The sequence below is a fragment of the Oryctolagus cuniculus genome, chromosome 16 (genome assembly GCF_964237555.1).
Source record: "Oryctolagus cuniculus chromosome 16, mOryCun1.1, whole genome shotgun sequence".
Taxonomy (NCBI): Eukaryota; Metazoa; Chordata; class Mammalia; order Lagomorpha; family Leporidae; genus Oryctolagus; species Oryctolagus cuniculus.
The window spans coordinates 21,957,506-21,976,794 of record NC_091447.1 but is presented as its reverse complement, the minus strand read 5'-3'; the positions used below and the strand labels follow the sequence as shown (position 1 = coordinate 21,976,794).

General features: G+C 57.8%; 1 protein-coding gene across 2 annotated transcripts; it reads left to right on the top strand.

The window, feature by feature from the left end:
- The first annotated feature begins 3,048 nt into the window (after window positions 1-3,048).
- On the top strand, window positions 3,049-5,741 carry LOC100338404 (indolethylamine N-methyltransferase). Of its 2 annotated transcripts, none has more exons than XM_070059405.1 (3): window positions 3,049-3,302; window positions 4,535-4,715; window positions 5,078-5,741. In XM_070059405.1, the coding sequence occupies exons 1-3, from the start codon at window positions 3,146-3,148 to the stop codon at window positions 5,505-5,507; spliced, it is 768 nt and encodes a 255-aa protein (XP_069915506.1). In that variant the 5' UTR covers window positions 3,049-3,145; the 3' UTR covers window positions 5,508-5,741. The 2 variants fall into 2 exon arrangements, with proteins under 2 accessions (XP_069915506.1, XP_051708840.1); XM_051852880.2 differs by having other exon boundaries at window positions 3,053-3,302; window positions 4,535-4,742.
- Window positions 5,742-19,289: the final 13,548 nt, after the last annotated feature.

Genomic DNA, 19,289 nt, shown 5'->3' with positions numbered 1-19,289 from the left:
CTGCTATCCCAGGCCATAACAGAGAGCTGATTGGAAGAAGAGCAGCCGGGACTAGAACCGGCACCCATATGGGATGCCAACGCCACAGGCAGAGGATTCACCTATTGCACCACAGCACCAGCCCCAATAAATCTTTTTTAAAAATCTTTTTTAAAAAAGAATCCAATCTAAAGCCAGAGCCCAAAAGACAGAAAAAAGAAAAGTAAAGAAAAGAAAAGAAAGGAAAAGAAAAGAAAAAAAAAACCCCAATGCACATGGGATACTTACTGCAGTATTATTTGCAACAACAACAACAACAAACCTGCAGGTTTGCGTTTGAACCTGATGGTTACTGCTGGTTAGGATGCCCACATCCCGCATCAGAGTACCTAGGTTTGAGTCCCACCTCTGGCTCCTGACTCCAGCTCCCTGCCAAGGTGGACCCTGGGAGGTGAGCAGTGATGGCTCAGTTATCCAGGTTCCAGCAATCCACCTGGGAGACCTGGATTGAATTCCTACCTCCTGGCTTTGGCCCAGCCCAGTTCTGGCTATTATGGGCATGTAGGGAATGAGTCGGTGGATGGGGGCACGCTCTCACTCTGTCTCACAAATGAAGTTTAAATTAAAAAAAAAAAAAAAAAAAGGCAAAAGCTTCAAGTGTGCCTGTGTACCTCTAGAGGGAGCAGTTGAGTCAGCTGTCTGTGACCTGGCACCGAGAACCGCTGGGAGAGTGCGGTAGATGCCGGGAGACGCCAGAAGTTCCAGCTGCTCTGTCCGGAGGCCAAGACAGCTTAAGAAGCCCTGGAACACAAATTTTATCCCCAACACCATCTGTCATCAACCTACTTAGAATTCGAGTTAGGGGGGTTCCTATAGGATATGCAGTTTTGACAAATTGGGCAGAAGTCTAAATTAACTTTCTTCCACCTGGATCCACAGCAGGCTGTCTCCACTTATCATATCGTCGACCCTTTTCTCACTGTTGAAATATCATGGAAGGCAGAGTCTATGAATTTCAGGAAAGGGGGAAATTATAAGAATGATGATGAGAGATGCATTAATATTTATATTCTTTTGCTAAGTTTTCCTTTGAAAATCTGGAAAATTGATGCTGTCTTTGACTCTGGGTGCCTGGACTCGGAGGTCTTCCTGCTCCGGGCAGTGGCCTGGATGGAGTCTGGAGTAGTTGAGAAAGCAGAGCCTCAGACCCGGAACCTGCTGCATCGTGGGTCCCCTGGGGACTCCTGGGGCACGGAAATGGACTGGCCGGGAGGGCGAGGCGGTCTGATGGCAGAGGGTGACGCTTAGGTCTTTGCTTTGGCTTTGGGCACAGGGCTTTGGATTTGAGTCACTTGCTGCCCAGATACCCTGGGCGAGGGAGGCCATCTTCAGCTTCCTTGTCTTGGATGGATTTTCCCAGCAGCTGTGAAGGGGCAGGAGACGCCTGGCACGTAGCAGGTGCTGCACACGCGTTCCAGCGTCTTCCCCCACCCCTGTGGGGGGGCAGCTCATCGCTGGCTAATACCCCAGGGGTACTCAGGTTGCTGCCTGAGAGCTCTTTGAGGTGAATTTTGCAAAGACCTATGACAGGACATTTATAATGCGCGTTTACACTGCGGACTAATCGGCAGTATTTTATCACCAACTGCTGTCTCACAATAAGCCACCCAGAGGGGCTTAAAGCATACTTTCAAAAAAATTTTTTTAATTTGTTTGAAAGGCTGGGGGGGTGGGGGGAGGGAGAGAATGGGACAGATTTTTCCATCCATGGTTCACTTCTGAAATGTCCCCAGGAGCTGGGGCTGGGCCATGCTGAAGTCAGGAGCCAGAACTCCATCAAGTCCCTTGTGGGTGGCAGGAACCCAAATGCTGGAGCCATCACTGCTGCCTCCTGGGGTCTGTCTCAAGGGACTTGGAATCAGGGACGGAGCAGGGGCTCCAACCCAGGCGATCCAAGCAGCTGCACTGAGCGCCCACCCCTCTGCAACCAGCTGCTGTGAGAGGATTGTGGATCCACAGGCGGTTTTAAGAACGTGAGAGACTCCGTGCACCCTGCACCCGGCTCCCCCATGCAGACCAAAACAGCAGGGCCAGGCATTTGGCCCAGTGGTTAAGATACTGCTTGGGGCATCCGTATCCCATATCAGAGTGCCAGGGTTCAAGTCCCGTTTCCACTCTTGATTCCAGTTCCCTGCTAATGCAGGTGCCCAAGGGGAAACAGATGATGTCTCAAGTACTTAGGTCCCTGAGTTCCTGGCATCCAGGTGTGAGCTGGCCCAGCCTCTGCCACTGTGGGCAGCTGGGGAGTGAAACCACAGAGGGGAGCTGCCAGTCTGTCTCTCTTTCTGGCAAATAGATGATTTTTAAAACAACAACAACAATAATAATAATAGTACAAGATCACAGGATCACAAGCAGGATATGACAGTGGTATGACATACTGATCTTGTTCAGGTGTGCCTGTTTCACTCGTACTCATCCGTGTGTGTGTGTGTGTGTGTGTGTGAGAGAGAGAGAGAGAGAGAGAGAGAGAGAGAGAGAGGTGTTCCCTGCGATATTGTAGCACATGGCCTCTCACATCGGACAACACTTTGTAACATGACAATACTTTGTAAACCTGTTGTCCACACACAGGGTTTCTGGGGGGCCCTGGCTCAGTTTACTTCTCAACTATTCAAGAACAAAAGATCTGCTAAGCCAGTGGGCAAACAAGACTAAAGGCAGGGGAGCCGGTTCACCCAGCGGAGGCCTGGAACGGCTGCACCTGAGGGGACTTTCCACTCCTGCCTTGCCTCCCCCGCAGAACCCCAAGGGCAAGGCAGACCCACACTCTGTCTCCCTCTCCGCTTCTGTCTCCATCTGCCCCTTTGCACTCCTGCCCCCAATCCTTGTGGGTCTCTGCCCCTCTGCGCACCTTCGCTCAAAACCCCACCTCTGGGCACTGAGCACCCAGGGCCCCCAGGGCACGCACTGTGACCCTTCTGCATTCCCGCCTTCCGGACCCCCTGGCCAGTGGATAAGCCCCAGCCTGCGCGTGGAGCTCCCAGCCCCGGGCTCACCAGGGTGAAATCTGAGCTCCTTGCTAGGAGGGAGGGCTGGGGAGAGGCCCAGGGAAAGCAGGGGAGGTACAGGCTGCAGGCTGGAGGGCACGGCAGTCCCAGCGGAGATGGCGGACAGGCTGTACGCAGGCGGCGAGGACTACCAGAAGGAGTTCCACCCCGGGGACTACCTGCGCACCTACTACGCCTTCGACTCGGGGCCTGTGGCCGAGAACGAGATCCTGAAATTTAACCTGGAAAATCTCTTCCAAACTTTCTCCGCAGGTGAGTGGGGGAGGGAGAGGCTCCGGGTGCAGGCAAGGGGTCCCCTCCTTTGGGGCTCTGCCCCCCAAGGATGCGGCAAATGACCCAGCCTTCCAACGCACAGCAGCTGGGGTGGAGCCAGGCACTGACCTGGGAAGCCAAGAGCTGGACTGGAGTCACCATGGTTGGCCTCAGTAGCTTCCCCTGTAAAATGGGCTCACAGGGCCCTGGTGGGGGGAGGAGAGAGACAGGAGCACAAGGCCTGCTGTCACCTCCCATGTGGAGAGGCCTAACGCCAGACTCTGTGGCCTTTGGGATCTTAAATCTCTCAGAAAACTTGATGGAAGTCCATACACATACACACACGTACACACACACGCACACACACTCATCCTGTTTTACCGAAATTGAAATTGGCCCCAAGCTGGGTCCCAAACTGGTCCCAAATTGGTCCCAAAGCCAAACCAGAGCTCCGTTTGCAAATCGTTATCCCCTGAGATCCTTGGTGCCCACCAGGGGTGACTGAGGCTCGGGGGGAGGGAGGGGCGGGCGAAGGGGTGAGCCATCTAGGACACACAGTCAGTAGCAACAAGAGCTAAAACTCAGGGATTTGGGGCTGCCAAGCACAGTTGGGCAGGGCGTGCACTGCACAACTCTAGAGGGTTGCTCAGGCACTCAGAGTCCTTACCTGATTCTAGAATCAGGGCCCAGATTGTGTGTCAAACAACACCACAGGAAGGCAAAGGAGAGGGAGCTTAGTGCTTCCAGAGAAATCTGAGACTTCCGGGAGTGGGCTGGTGGCCTGGGCTGCCAGGTGGCCTGGGCTGGCAGGTGGCCAGGCAGGTGTTGGTGGGTGTGGAGGGGAGGCAGTCATCAGAGGGCACTTTTCTAAATGCTTCTTTCCCTGTGAGTCCCCACGCTCGTTCCCAGCCGTTATCCACAGCTCTGCGGCTGGGTCACTTCCCCTGCTGTTTTAGACCCAGCCTCAGAGCCAGCTGCAATCCGCAGCGCTCCTCCCAGCAGGCCCCTGCCGGCTGGCCAGGGGCAGCACGGGGGGGGGGGGCGGTGTGAGTGCCAGGCTGCACCCCACCTGGCCCCCACACACCCGGAGGCCACTAAGGGTAGGCTCTGCACCACCCTCTGCAGATAGCCAGTCCTGGGGAGGGAGGCAGGGGCGGGCGGTGCGGCCCCAACCCGTCACGGCAGGGCGTGGTCAGGGCGCCCACCCCACCAGGCTGCTGCTGTTCCCGCAGGAGGAGTGGGGGGCGACGTCCTGATTGACATCGGCTCGGGCCCCACCGTCTACCAGCTGCTGTCGGCTTGTGAGGCCTTCCGGGAGATCATCGTCACGGACTACTTGGAGCAGAACCTGCGGGAGCTGCAGCGGTGGCTGAGTGGGGAGCCCGGGGCCTATGACTGGTCCCCCGCGGTGCAGTACGTGTGCGAGCTGGAGGGAGACAGGTACCTGCCCGCCGCCCCTTCTCAGACAGGCTCCCCACACGCCCCTGCTGCGCCAGGAGCAAGTGCAAATGGGATGACCACTTAGAAAAAGTCAGGACGTAATGAAATTGTTAACTAGGGGGACGCGGGGTGGGGTGGGATGGTAAGGATGTATCTAGTGCACTGTCCCCCACGGCTAAGAGGGCGTGAGCGTATCCAGGCCACGCCTTTCCCATCTGTGTGACAGGGACAGTGCTGTCTCCCTCAAAGGTTCAATTAAAGGCCTTGTCCCGGTGGGGGGGCTACGGTCAAGGCCGTCCCAGACCCGCTGTAACAGTTCCCTGCGCCCCACCTAGGAGCAGGTGGCGGGAGAAGGAGGCCCGGCTCCGGAAGGCAGTGACGCGGCTGCTGCAGTGCGACGTGACCAAGCCTCATCCACTGGAGCCGGCGCAAGTGCCGCCAGCGGACTGCGTGCTCACCCTGCTGGCCCTGGAGAGCGCCTGTCCCGACGTGGCCGCCTACCGCGCGGCCGTGCGGGCCCTGGTCGGCCTGCTGAAGCCCGGCGGGCACCTGGTCGCCATGGCGGCCTTGCGCTCCCAGCACTACATGGTGGGGGCCAAGAAGTTCTTCGGGCTCCACCTGGAGAAGGAGACGGTGGAGCAGGCTGTGCAGGAGGCGGGCTGCCAGGTGCTCCGGTGCGACCACCGCCGCCTCAGCTACTCTGAGGCCTGCTCCATCAACGAGGGCGTGTGCTTCGTGGTTGCCCGCAAGGGCCCCGCCCCCTGAGACCAGCCTGGCCAAGCGGGGCCTGCCCCGAGGGGAAGTCGCAGCCGGCAGGGGCACAGTCCCGCTCCCTCGCCCCTAAAGGCCGGAGCTCCGCCCCTTCTCTCCTCTGACCTGCTCCCAAGGTCACAGGTGCAAAGCCAGGATCCCTTGGCACCCAGCCTAGGGATCTGTCCTTCATGCCCCTCCCTTGCGACCCTGCACCAAAGGTCATAAAAATAAAGTGGATTCACTGGCCACTGTCTTGGACTGACTTCTCGCCAGAGCAGACCTGGAGACGAGGGTTTGTGTGCAAAGAGCTAGGAGAGGGAATCCCAGGAGGCAGCTAGAGAGTATGCTCCCTGCACCACCACCACTGTGGGCACCTGCAGCCCCTCACCCTTGGGGCTCTTGCCTCTGAGTGACCCCGTCTGAAGGGCCTGGGACATTTGTCTGCCAGCTCCCATGGTCACGGCTGGGGGCCGCTGCAGGAGGCGTTCGTCCCCAGGATGTCAGCCAGCCCGCCGTGGGCAGTGTGCAGCCCGTCGAGAACGCCCAGGCCGACTCCGGGGACACTGGCTCATGGAAGTGGGGCCTGCAGGCCGAGGGCCAGGGAAGAGACACCAGACGGGAAACGTCCCACTGGCTACAGAGTGGGGCTGGTCCTGGGCAGCCTGGTCCTTCTGCCCGGACCGGGGTGTGCAAAGTGAGTCGTTATTGACTTGTGGGTCACGTTCCTGTCCCCCCCCCCCCAGGAGGGGACTGGGTCCTCGCAGACAGCTCAGTCAGTGGAGTCGGTGATAGAGCCCACGCGGGGGTTTTCTCCACGGGACCCCTCCCCCACTACAGCCCAGGCTTCACCTCCAGGCAGCTTCCAGCAAGGGGTACAGGAGACAGCAGCGACAGGAGAGGGATGGAGCCAGGGAAGAGGGCAGCCTCCACTTGCCAGCCTGCTGCCAAAGCCTGGGGCTTCCCAAGCTGCTTGTGTCGTGTGCCTGGGTGTCCCTGAGCCTCCTGTCAGAGGGCAGTGACAGGCAAGTCCTCGTCTTTCCAGGATCAGGGACAGCTTGATCCCTGGATCCTGGGTCCTCCGGCAGAGATGGGGCAATAAGAGGCAGCAGTGGCTCCTTCTGACCACCAGAGGGCAGTGCAGGGCAGGAAGCCACCAGCAGAGGCTCCGGGAAAGCGGGAAAGCGCTGAGTCCCTGCTCAAGTCACTGCTGAGGTCCTGCCGGGCCTCACCAGGTGCAGAAGCCAAGAGCCAGCCCACCCCGAGGAGCCTGGAAGCCTCTATGAAGCCAGGACCCAGCTGCCTCTGTTTCCAAAGCTGTGCGCCCGTGGATCAACGGGGATCCCACTCACCTGTTTGTTCAGAGCCTGTCCGTCCCTTCTGTGTGCCCTGCAGGCTCCCAGGTGGCGCTGATGCCGCTGGTCTGAGGACCAGCCACACCTGGAGTCACAAGGGGCTAGGAAGTGCATCTTGGAATCTGAATTCCCCCCTGAAATGCCAGTTCCTGGGTACACACACCCTCCCCAGCTCCTCCCGCTGGGCTCCATCAGGCAGAATCCCCAGAGCAAGGCCTGGGGCTGCCCCCAGGCTCCTCACCTGGGCTGTTCCCACTCTGGCACATGCTTGTTAACCGAGGGCCTCGTGAACTGTACAAAATGGAAAAAGCCATGGATTCCATGGCTTCAGAATCTTCTTAGTGCCCAGGGTGTAGCCGCAGGGAGTTTTTGATAAGCTTCCTGGACTTAGAGTATGCTGTAGCGTTCATAGGATAGGTCTTTAATCAGGCAACTCCTGGAGAGCTCAGAGAGCGCGCACCAGCGTGGGGGCAATGAACACTCCCTTCCCAGGGGCGCGACGTTGCCCCTCCTCGCATCAAGCGGTGGAGGCTGCTGCTCTCCGCGGCAGTTTCTCTGCACCACGTCCTCCCTTGCAGTCTGTCCCCGGGGTTTGTTTGGGCCACTGGGACAGTAGCAAAAGTGAGGCAAGCAGAGGTTTGAAAACTACTGGTGCCTGAGACTCAGTATTTACTCAAAAGTGTGGAAAACTCCCATCCACACCAACACCCGCACGTGTCTGTCTACGGCAGCTGTCTTCACAATTCCCCGAACCTGGGAGCCACCAAGACACCCTTCAGCATGTGAACGGGGACCCAAGTGATGTCGCATCCAGACAACGCATCTGGATCCAGTGCTGAGGGAACATGAGCTATCAAGCTACGGAAAGACCTAAAGGAACCTTAAATGCAAGTTGCTAAGAGAAAGATGTGAGCCTGGAACACTGACATTCCCACAGCAGGGTTCCAACTGCATGACATTCTGGAAAAGCCAACACTAGGGAGAGTGTAGATCAGAGGCCCGAGGGGTGGGGGTGGGGGATGAGCAGGCAGAGCACAGAGGACTTGGGGGGCAGTGGAAGCTGCACTGCAGGGGTGCACGTCTGTCCTAACCCATGCAGTGTCCAACAGTGTCACCAAGAGTGAGCCTCGGTGCAAGCAGTGGTGTCGCGTGGCAGTGATGTGTCAGTGGAGGGTCATCTAGCAAAGGTGCCACTCTCATGGGGACAGCAGGATTTGTCTTCCCCAAACTCAGGCAAGTGTTTCAATGCTGCCATCTTTGTGTTAATGCCAATGGGTTAAAGGTGGAGCCTCAGAGCCATCTCTGTGGTGTAGTGGGTAAAGCCACCACCTGCAGTGCCAGCATCCCATATGGGCGCCAGTTCAAGTCCCAGCTGCTCCGCTCCAATCCAGCTCTCAGCTATGGCCTGGGAAGGCAGTAGAAGATGCCCAAGTCCTTGGGCCCCTGCACCTGCATGGGAGACATGGAAGAATGTCCTGGCTCCTGGCTTCAGATTGGCATAGCTCTGGCTGTTGCGGCCATCTTAGGAGTGAACCAGCAAATGGAAGACCCCCCCCCCCGCCTCTGCCTCTCTGTAACTCTGCCATTCAAACAAATAAATAAATCTTTTAAAAAATAAAAGGGTGGAGCCTTGGTCTAGCTGTGGTGCCCAGCGGCGGGCCTGCAGGGAGGTCTGTGAGCCCTTGGACAGTGGTTTGATTTTTTGACGTCCGGGTCAGCCAAAGCTGGCTCTGCCCCTGCCTGTCTTACCATGTGACCGCACCTTGGCACCTGTCAGCACAGCCTCATTCAGATGCGGGATCCTGTGACCTCCAGCCAAAACGGAAGGAAACCTTTCCTTTCCCAGGGATGCGCCTCTAGGTGTTCTAGTTACAGCAGCAAAAGCAACCAATAGCGCCCCCTGCTGGGGATGCTGATGACAGGCCAGCGGCTGAGTAGGGGACTGGCCACCCGGGACCCCTCTTCTTTCCGCTCAGCATTGCTGTGAACCTAAAACTGCTCTCGAAGACAAAGTCCGCTTTAAAAAAGCGCTGCCTGCCGGCGCCTGTTCCTTCTGCTGCTCACAGACCCTGTGGCCCCCGTGTGCAGAAAAGCCCAGGAGAGGCTGCTGGGCACTGACGGCCAAGCCACGAAGTCAGCGACAGGGGCACCCAGGCCTCCAGTGTGGGGTGAGGACTCACCGTGCCCACAGGGGCGGCTGACGCACCCAGAACGACGTCTCGGCGAAGACGGCAGACTGGACACAGGGAGCTCTGTCCCTCCTGAAACCCCACGGGAGGGGCAGGGAACAGACGGCTGCAAAGGCACAAACCTACAAGGACGCCCATGAGAGGGGACAGCAGCGAGCACTCGGGCAGCTGGAGAGCAGGCGGGCGAGGGGGCCGCGCGGCAAGCCCTGGGTGCTGGGAGCACAGGAGCAGCCTGAGCCTGTTCTGGCCGCTTCTGGAAGAAGGGGTGGGCTGGAGGAGGGCTCACAAGGGAGGACCGGCGAACGCCCTGTGGGAAGAGGCTGGATTCTCAGGCCCTGCCCGTCAACCCCAGGGCGGTGACCAAGGAACCCGAAACCCTGGCGGGCCGTGCTGTGAAGGCCCCGGCTGCTCCCTCAGCCAACAGGTCCTGGGCACTGCCCTCTCCCACCTGTCACCAGGGTTCCAGATGTCGGGGGGCGGGACACGAGGAAGCACAGCACCCAGTGGTGACACCATGGCAGGGCCACTGGGGACACTGGAGAGTGAGCATGAGCAGGTGTGGGAGGGAGTGAGCTCCCCACCACTCTGGGTGTGTAAGCAGGGGTCCTGCCACCCAGCCTGCAGGGATGGGTTGGTCTACAGGAGGTGACATGCAGGCCACAGGAGTCCTCCAAGCTTTCTCAGGGGTCGCGTCCTCAGGCATGCCCCAAGCCCTGCAGCCACGCTGACTTCCCATTCCCCCAGCCTCAGCACGGGGTCACCAGGGGGCCTTTAGGTGTGCCCGCTGGCCTTGGCTGTGGCCAGACTTTAGACCTCAGTGGCCCTCAGCACCCCATGGAGTGCCTAACCCTGCCCCACCCCTGCTCCCAGAAGGGTCCCTGGAGATCCCATCACCAGCCCTTCCCCTCACCATGACACAGGGCTCAGTAGAGCATCAAGGTCAGAGGCAGCACTGCCCGGGGAAGTGGTTCTGGGCAAGTCATTTAACTCCCCTCTGACCACATCGGGTGCTGTGTAACACGAAGGTGACAGTGGAGACTGAAGGAGCTTGCACCTGGCCCAGGGTCGGCACTGTTGTCCCTCATTTCCCCTTTAATGCAGCCACAACTGCAGGGGGCTGCAGGGAAAAGCCCCCTTCCTAGGAGGAGAAACCCTACAGGCACACCAGCAGGGCTAGAGGGGGCTCATGAGGGGGATGGAGGAGCCACAGGAGCCCGAGGAGGTTGTCAGGTGCTGGGGACCCCAGAGAGAAGCACAGGTGTCCGTCCTGAAGCAGGAAGCCAGCAGTGCAGGGAACATTCTGGAAGGACACGGCCACAAGGCAGGAAGGGAGGGGCTTGGGATATGAGGCAAGGAGAGCAGCGTGCTCACAGGAGCAGGGCAGGAGGAGAAACCGAGGCATGAGCCGGGACAAGCCTGCTAGGGTTGGGGGGCTGCACGGCCTGAGGGCATGGTGTCCTGTGGTGCGGGCACTGGGCAAGTGGCATGGGCTCTTGCCTTGGTGGTTGCTGGCGTCACTCATGGTCTCATGATGACCACGGGCGTCTGTCTGGACACAGATGGAGCAGAGCACCTGCCAGCAGCAAGGACTGAAGCTCTGGGGATTAATGAACTTGGGCTCCAGACGGGAGGGCCGGTGTTCCTGGAGTTCTCGCCCAGTCTCGGAATCCAGCTTGTAGCTCGTGCGGGTCAGCTTTTCAGGACCTTAACTGGAACACCGGAGCTGAGCTGAGAGGGGCTCTGGGGAAGGAGGGAGGCTTTCTGTGGTTATGTTTTGGGGTTCACAGTCCGAGACTCCGTGGGGCAGAGGCCTCAGGCCAGGAGCGTCGCCCCTGGTTACTCAGGTGTCATGAGAGAGCAGGAGCCCAGGACAGGTGAGACAGGACGGGTCACAGGGCTGCAGACATGCGTTTCCCACGGCTGTTAGGCCATGCACTCCCCGGCACCACATGTATTCTCTTCGTGATAACTCGTGCATATGAGAAGGCCGCCTTCTGCAGGAGTTCCGGCCGTCTTAGACCCCAAAAGGCACAACCACAGGCTGGTCCTGCCACGCCACAGAGCAATCTTTTCCACCGTGGGAAAGGCAGGAGGCCATTGGAAACCCATTAAGACAGCCCGGCCGCTGGGCTTTCCGCCGGCCCCATGAGCCCTCGCACATGCATGGTGCCTACATGGCCCAGGGCAGCTCCCAGCCTGCAGAGCTCGGGGCAGCCAAACCACCCGGGGGGAGTCGAGGCCAAGCTCCTGTTTCTGCATCTGTAGGCAGTGTGGGATCCAGGGAGCCACCGCCTCTCCCTCCCCACCCCGGCACTGAGTGAGGATCATGTGGGAGACTGTGGGGAGCAGGGTGGCCTGGGCCTTGGTGCCCGGAGGTCTCAGAGCGCAGTTCACCCCTGACAGCTCCTAGGTCTGTGCTGGGGGGAAGGGCTCCTCTTCCTTCTGGGACAGTTCCTTCTACTTCCAGGAATGCCCCCTGGTGACCTCCAAGAAACCAGCAGAGGACACTGGGCAGGACAGAGCCCCGATTCCCGGAATGCTCTGTGTGCGGTCCCAACCTTCCCCCACTCCCAACTCCTGTGCCTCCATATTGAGCACCTGCTGTTTGCAGGCAGTGAACAAAGGAAACAAAACAGATAAATCTGCCTTCTAGGTTGAAAGAACTAGCAGAAAGAAGGGAACCGAAGCAATGAGTACAGGTATCTCTCGGAAGGAGATGAGTGAGGAAATAGAGCAGGAAGTGCGGGGCAAAGAGGTGAACCACGGGGTCTTGTGCTCCTTTTGAAATATATGCTTATGGGCCGGCACTATGGCACAGTGGGTAAAGACACCACCTGCAGTGCCAGCATCTGCTATGGGCACTGGTTCGAATCCCAGCTGCTCCACTTCCAGTCCAGCTCTCTGCTGTGGCCTGGAAAAGCAGTAGAAGATGGCCCAAGTCCTTGGGCCCCTGCACCCACATGGAAGACCCAGCTCCCTGGCTCCTGGCTTTAAATCAGCACAGCTCCAGCCGTTTCGGCCATTTGGGAAGTGAATCAGCAGATGGAAGACCTCTCTCTCTGCCTCTGCCTCTCTGTAACTTTGCCTTTCAAATAAATAAATCTTTAAAATAAAATAAAATATATGCTTATTTGAAAAAGAGGGAGAGACAGAGACTGAAACTCCCACATGGGTAGCCAAGTACTTGAGCCCGTTCTTGCTGCCACCTGGGGTGCTCATTAGCAGAAAGCTGGGATCAGAAGCACTCTCAAAATATTTACTTATTTTTATTGGAAGTCTAAGAAACAGAGGTCTTCCATTCACTGGTTCATTCCCTAGATGCCTACCCTGGCTAAAGCCAGGAGCCCAGAACTCAATCCAGGTCTCCCATGTGAGTGGCAGAGACCCTGAGACGTCAGCCATCACCTGCTGCCTCCCAGGGTGTGTGTTAGCAGGATGCTGAATCGGAAGCAGGAAGCCAGGAGTCCAACCCAGGCACTCCAAGCTGCATCTTAACCACTGCACGAACACCCACCCCAAAGACGACTGCATTTTTAATTAGTGTGTCCTCCATCCAGGTGCCCAGTAGCAGAGCTTGCCAGGGGTCTGGGCACGCAGTGTGTGGAAGGAAGGCTCCCAGGAGAGAGCCAGGGGAGCCAGGCAGAGCAGGGACAGGAGCTCAGCTGATTCCCGCTTCTGCCGGCCCCTTGCCCATGGATCGCCCAGGCTGGGTCCCCACTCTGAAGCCTTTGCACCCCGTGTCACTGTGCCCGTGGCTGTGGGGTCCCCAGGCTGAGGAAGGGGGAAGGTAGAGGAAACTCCTCAAAGGTCAGGTGTAAGAGGGGCCTGGGGCGGTGCCTCTGCGTGCAGAGGGAGCTGGGTGGGGCCTTCTGTCAGGCTCTGCAGTGTAGCTCCTGAGGGGGCGAGGGAGGGAGCTAAAGGGAGTGAGACGAGCCAGTGCAAAGGCCCTGAGATCCAAGAGTGCCTGGCAAGTTCAGGGACAGGAGGCTGGTGTGTGGGAGCAGGTGGAAGAGGACGATGATGGCAGGAGTGTGTGTGCATCCACCATGGGCACTTGAACAGAGGAGTGACAGGATCTGACCCCTCCTTCAAGTCAGGCTAGAGGGGCGAGCATGGAAGCTGCTCCCTGGGGGGCCCGGCTGCTCCGCAGGTCTCTGGCTCTTGGCGCCTGCTCCCAGCCCCGCGTGCACCCAGGACCCTGTGCGGCGATGCTCACCGGAGCTGTGTCGGCAGAGGCACCCCAGCAGCTGCAAAGGGAAGGGGTGCGGGGAGGCAGCCGTGAGGGTGGAGGAAGAGGAGGGGGCCTGGGGCTCAGCGTGGGCCCAGGACGATTTATGGGGCGTGTGATTGTGGAAGAGCAGCAGAGGAGGGACTCACTGGTGAATCAGAATCACTCTTGGTCCCGGCCTCGGCTCCCCTGGCTTTGGAAATACTGCCCTGAATAATTAAAAAGAGATTGCGCGCTCTCCCCTCCTCCTGCCTCCGGGGAGGGATACTCATCTGCAAATAAATTAAAGCCAAATCTAGCCTTTGCGCAAGGCTCTCAGGCTGTGTGGGCTGCCGCTCCTTGCAGGGGATGCTGCGTGGTTATGTGGTTATTGCTAACGTTTGGCTCGGAGGCACCCGGCGCGCTATCCAAGCGGTGAGGCAGGGGGATTATCCTGACAATTAGGCCCCCCCCCACCCCGTCATCACTGAGATGTGGTTCTGCGGGGGGTCGCGCCGCTACAGGGACTACTCACTGGCGCCTCGGACTCTTCTGGAGCCCCCACCCCCACCCTGGGGAGCCTCAGTTTACCATTTGAGGAACAGGAAAAAGGCCATGGCTGACCTACACTGAAGGGAGAGGCTGGATGTCACAACGCTTCAGAAAGAGACAAACAGCCCTGAACATTCAAGGCAGAACTGCAGGAGGAGAAGCAGAATCATCAACACGCACCAGGCTGAGCCCTGCCTCGGGCAAGCAGAGCCGGGCTCCAAGAGAGACTGGGAGAGACCACAGCGTCCCAGCCTCCACTGGCCCAACTGCTGTCCCCCACCCCTCCCTGGCCAGGACACCCTGCACAAGAAGGAGCCCAGGGGGGCATGTCCTGGTCCCACCTGCAGGCTCTCCTGGTGGGAGGCTCTGGGGCCTGTGATCTCCCCTTGCTGAGCACCGTGGCTTAGGGCCAGCAAGGAGAAGGGTGGATGTCCCCACACCGGGGCCCTCCACCCCACAGGCTGTGACCGCCCCATCCAGCAGCCAAAAGAGATTCGCTGCTGCAGTCCATCAGCCCTTCAGGAGACAAGGGGCCGGAGCAGAGCTGTGGGCAGCCTCAGGCCTGCCTGGGGGTCTGGGAGCTCTGAGCTAGGAGGCTGCACAGACAGATGTCCCCTCTGCCACACCTGCTTCTGGGGGCGGAGCCCTCTAGACATCCAGAGCTGGCGTCTGATCACACGGAGCGGTGCGAGCTGGGTGATGTGGACACGCTTGGCTTTCCAGTTCTTCATCCAGGGCATGGTGGCCCATAGCAGTCACCGTCGGTTACGAAGCACCTGCTGTGTGCCAGGCACTCGTTTCCATGAGCTCTGAGTTCCCGCTGGAGCCGGGTGGCCTTGCCCAGAAGGCGATGCGACATTGCTGGCGTGGAGACATTCGCCAAAGCTCACCCCCCTGCTGAGCAGCCTGCTCCCATGCCCAGGTCGCTAGTGGGAACCTCTAGGTTTTCCTCTGGGGCTGCTGGAACAAATGAACAACAGGAAGTCGTTCTCCCACAGGTGCGGGGGCCGGAAGTCCACAGCCCAGGCAGAGTCTGCTGTTCCCTCCGTGGGGCTCCAGTGGCTCCTGGTGCTGGTGGCAGGGTCACTGCAGCCTCTGCCACCGTGTCCCCATGGCTTCCCTCACCCGCTGCATTGTCTATTCTGTCTCCCATTCTCTTTCTAGAAGATGTATTTATTGATTTGGACAGAGAGAGAGACAGAGGGGGAGAGAGAGATCCTCTATTCTCGGGTGCACTCCCCAGATGCCCGCCACAACCGGGGCAGCTGGAACAGACGTTGCCTGCCCTGGGGAGGTCCTGCACCAGGCTGGCACGCTGCACAAGGACACCTGGCACCCAGCAGACGGCAGTGCCATGCTCCTGACTTCAGAACTGTGAGCCAAACACACCCCTTATTTGTGAATACCCTGCTCCCCGGGATTTTGTTAAAGCAGCAGAACACAGACTGAGACCCAGGAAAAGGAGGCACCTCTATTAAGAGTCTTCTGTCCATGGACACAGTCCAGGAACCCTGAGCAGTGCCTGATTCACAATCAGTGTCCAGCATATGATGGGTGAATGTATGAATAAACCTCTTCCATGACGCTTCAATTTCTTAGCCTCCTAGGCATCAACACTCATCTTTGCTTTTAAAAACTCCTTACTGGGACTGGCGTTGTGGCACAGTGGGATAAGCCACTGCCTGAGACAGCATCCAATATCAGAATGTCTGTTTGAGTCCCAGCAACTCCACTTCTGATCCAGCTTCCTGCTAAAGTGCCTGGGAAGGCAGCAGAAGATGGCCCAGGTATTTGGGCCCCACCACCCAGAGGGAAGACCTGGATGGAGTTTCGGGCTCCTGGCTTCAGCCTGGCCCAAGCCAGGCTGTTGCAGCCATTTGGGGAGTGAAGCAGCAGATAAAAGATTCTCTCTCTCTCTCTCTCTCTCTCTCTCTCTCTCTTTCCCCATTTTCCCTCTCCCTCTTCCGCCCTCTCCCTGACATTCATTCAAATAAATATTTTCTAAAAAATACAATCTAATTATTTTTTTGCATGTGATCATGAGCAATCAGACAGTTCCAGATGGAGAGAAATCCCACAGAATAACTGACCTGCCCACTCCGAAAGTGTCAAGGTCATGGAAGAATAGTGGAGGCTGAGGAACCGCCCCGGTTAAAGGAGAATAAGGAGACAGGACCAGGAAATTCAATGTGTGACCCTGGAATGGATCCTGGGCCAGGAAAAAGCAGCTAAAAGAAGACATTATTGAGGCAATTAGCAAAATCTGCACACAGGACACACAGGTTAGCTCCTGGTGCAGTGTCACTTAAGGAATGTCCTTGTGTTTAGGGAACGCGCACAGAAGCATTAGGGCACACGTACAAACGCAGATGCGTCCCAACTCTGTCCTGACAGACCCAGCACCAGCTACAAACACTGCAACCCAAGACGCACTGAAGGCATCTCTCCTACCAAACACCCTCGCTTAGCCAAGTGACTTCACAGGCGCTCCAGAAACATTTACATTAGCTCAGCGTTGGGCAAGACCGTCTGACACAAGCCCTGCTCACAATCAAGTGCTGGCTGACAGTGAAAAACAGGAGGATTGTGCACTTACACAAGAACTCACAAGTCAGAAACTCCGAAGTTGGATCCTCGTATGTCCAGAATCATCTGTAGTTGTATATGTATGCACGAGTGTGACATATACACACATACACACACACACACGTACACACACACAGTGAATGACCTGTGAATGTGGCAAAACGGTAGCCATTGATAAACCGACTGGAGGCTGTGTGGCAGCTCTAAGACTCCATAGGAAACACCAGCTCAAGCCCAAAACCAGATCACTTCCGTGACTCCAAAATGTGGGCATTTTCCCCAGCAGCCAGCAAGGGCTGTGTTCTACAGCCACGGCCACAGATGCCAGCTGGGTGGCAGGTAATTCAGTTCCATGCTGACACTGTCTACCTGGACGTCTTGTCCGATCCCATGGTGGGGAGCTCCATCCACAAGACCCCTCTCCACTTCAGTCCTGGTCACGAGCTCAGCTCTCTAAAACCTCTACAGCCTGGGGCTCCTCCAGCTCCCCTCTGCCCTGGTTCAGTTAATGCACCAGAGCGGCTCACAGAACTCGGGCACGCGCCCTGCCATTCACCCAGTCACTACAAAGCACATTTGGAAAGACGCAAACAAGCAGCAAGGTGAGGAGACCCACGGGGTGCTAAGCATAGGGGTTCTCGGCAGGGAGTTGGGTACACCTGCTCCTTGGCCAGACCTGGGCTCTTGTTCCTTGGCCTTCCTGCAGGCCTCCATGTGGTCAGCTTGCCTTTGGATTTTCCTGGACACTTCCTAGCATAGGCATGATTGTAATAGCCAGGGGAGGACCCCAGCCAGGCCTGTGTGTCTGTCCAGACTCCCCATGCCACCCCTCCCCCGAGTCGGGGACAGGACTCTGCATTGAGAAAGTCCTTGAGTCTCTATGACCTGCCTCTGGAGTCATGAGCCCAGAACCATGGCCAAAACCAAAAATCAAACATCATCGACTTATGGGAACTTTTTGTACTTTCCTTTCCAACTCTTCTGTAATTTGAATTTATTTTTAAAATTTAAATAGGCTTGGGGCTGGTGTTGTGGCATAGCTGCTTGAAACACCAGCATCCCACACATTCCACTTCCAGTTCAGCTCCCTGCTGCTGGGAAGGCAGCCGAAGATGGCCCAAGTGCTTGGGCCTCTGCCACCCACATGGGAGGCCGGTTAGAGTGTCCAGCTCCCAGTTTCAGCCTGGCCCAGCCCTGACCGTCACAGCCTTTTGGGGAGTGAACCAATGGATGGACAATCTCCGTCTCTCGGTCACTCTGCCTTTCAAATACGTCTTTCAAATATATGCCCGGGGAGTGCGACTGGCACTTGGTGGCCAAGGCAAGAGCTGCAGGCAGTCCAGGGGTTGCTCCCCCACCTCCACACCAGGGTCGGCCTGAGACACACAGTGACTGCGGAGGTCACGCCAGCTCCCGGCGCCATGCCTGCAGCTGCGCCTGTGCAGCACACCTGCCCAGGGTAGCACCTCCCTGCTGGCCTGGCTTCGCTGCTCCCCGACGTGTGCCTGGAGGAGGAGCGCCAGCTTCTCTCCCAGCAGCTGGGCGCCCCCAGCTACACCTGGCTCTCGGTGGAGGAAGGGAGCTGCCCAGGGACTGGGGCTCAGGGCCTCAACCTGCCTCCCTTTTCCTGGGAGTTTTCATGGGAAGCACACAGCTTTCGCTGTTGGCTTTTTGCTCTGCGCCTTGGTGTGGCCTCCGCATGAATAAACCGTGCAGAAAAGCTTTTCAGAGAAAAAGCATGAATCACTCCCTCTTGCTGAGTGGAAAACAAAGAGCTAACCTTTGCGGAGGGCTCCCTGTGTGTCAGCCCTGTCCCTGGGGCTCGGGGCACGGGTCTCATTTATTCCTCATGGTGCTGGATCGATAGGCTCGTGCTCCAGCTTATACATAAGAAAATGGTACAGAGATGTGAAGTCATTTGCCCAAGATCACACAGTCAAAAAACCAGAGAGTGAGGACAGGACTCCCCGTTCTCTGACACCAGATCCCATGCTTTTAGGGGCCTCGGGACAGGGCCTCCCTTCTGGGATCTGTGGCCCATGAACCCCCCCAGCATGAGCTGAGGCATGGTTGCTTGCTTTGGAGCAGGTGGCATAGGTGGGCTCTTGCTCTCAGGCAGTCTGGGTGCCCAGCTGAGGTCTAAAGAAGACCTCTCAATTCCCTCCCTCTACCCGCCCACCTCCCAGGTATCCCACCCAAGGGGCCAGGGAGTGGGTGTGGCTATTCGCCAGCCAGCCCTAGGTTGAAGGCTGCTCCAGGACTACCCCAGTCTCCAGTGATTCGCTGGGCACTCTGTCACAGAAAGTCCTCAAGCAAAGAGATGCTGACGTTTGCAGCACCCCAGGCAGACGGCCCTGGGAGGTGTGGGCAGCCACCCCAGCCCCTGCTGTAGGAAGGCAGAGGGACACTGCCTAGTCTCCCATGCCACCTGCAATCCTCATCTCCCTTTGCCGCTCAACCCAACGCTCAGCCTCTGGGATTGGGAGGTGGGTGTCTCTGGGGACATGTCTTCCGCCTACCACAATGCGTGACCTGAGAGATGGCTTTGAGCAGAAAAGAGACACAGAACCCAGACCAGCCTGAGAGGGGTGGACAGGAGGGATGGGCAAAGAATGACAAATAGTGAGGCCTGGCTCAGAGGTGCCAGTCAAGTGCATAGGTGCGCCCTACCTGGGAAGTGTGGGTGTGTTTGTGTGCATGTGTGCGCACGCACATGCATGTCTGGATGTGTGTGTGGTCCTGCATGTGCCACTCCTCCTTACCCTTCCAACCATCTCATGTCATCCTTCTCCAAGGAGGTAGATGTGAACAGGGCTCTGAAGGGCAGGCCAGTGCAGGGAGCTGGGCTATAGGGTCACAGTGTTATCTCTTCCTTGTGCACAAACCCCTCATTTTCTCCCCAGTACAG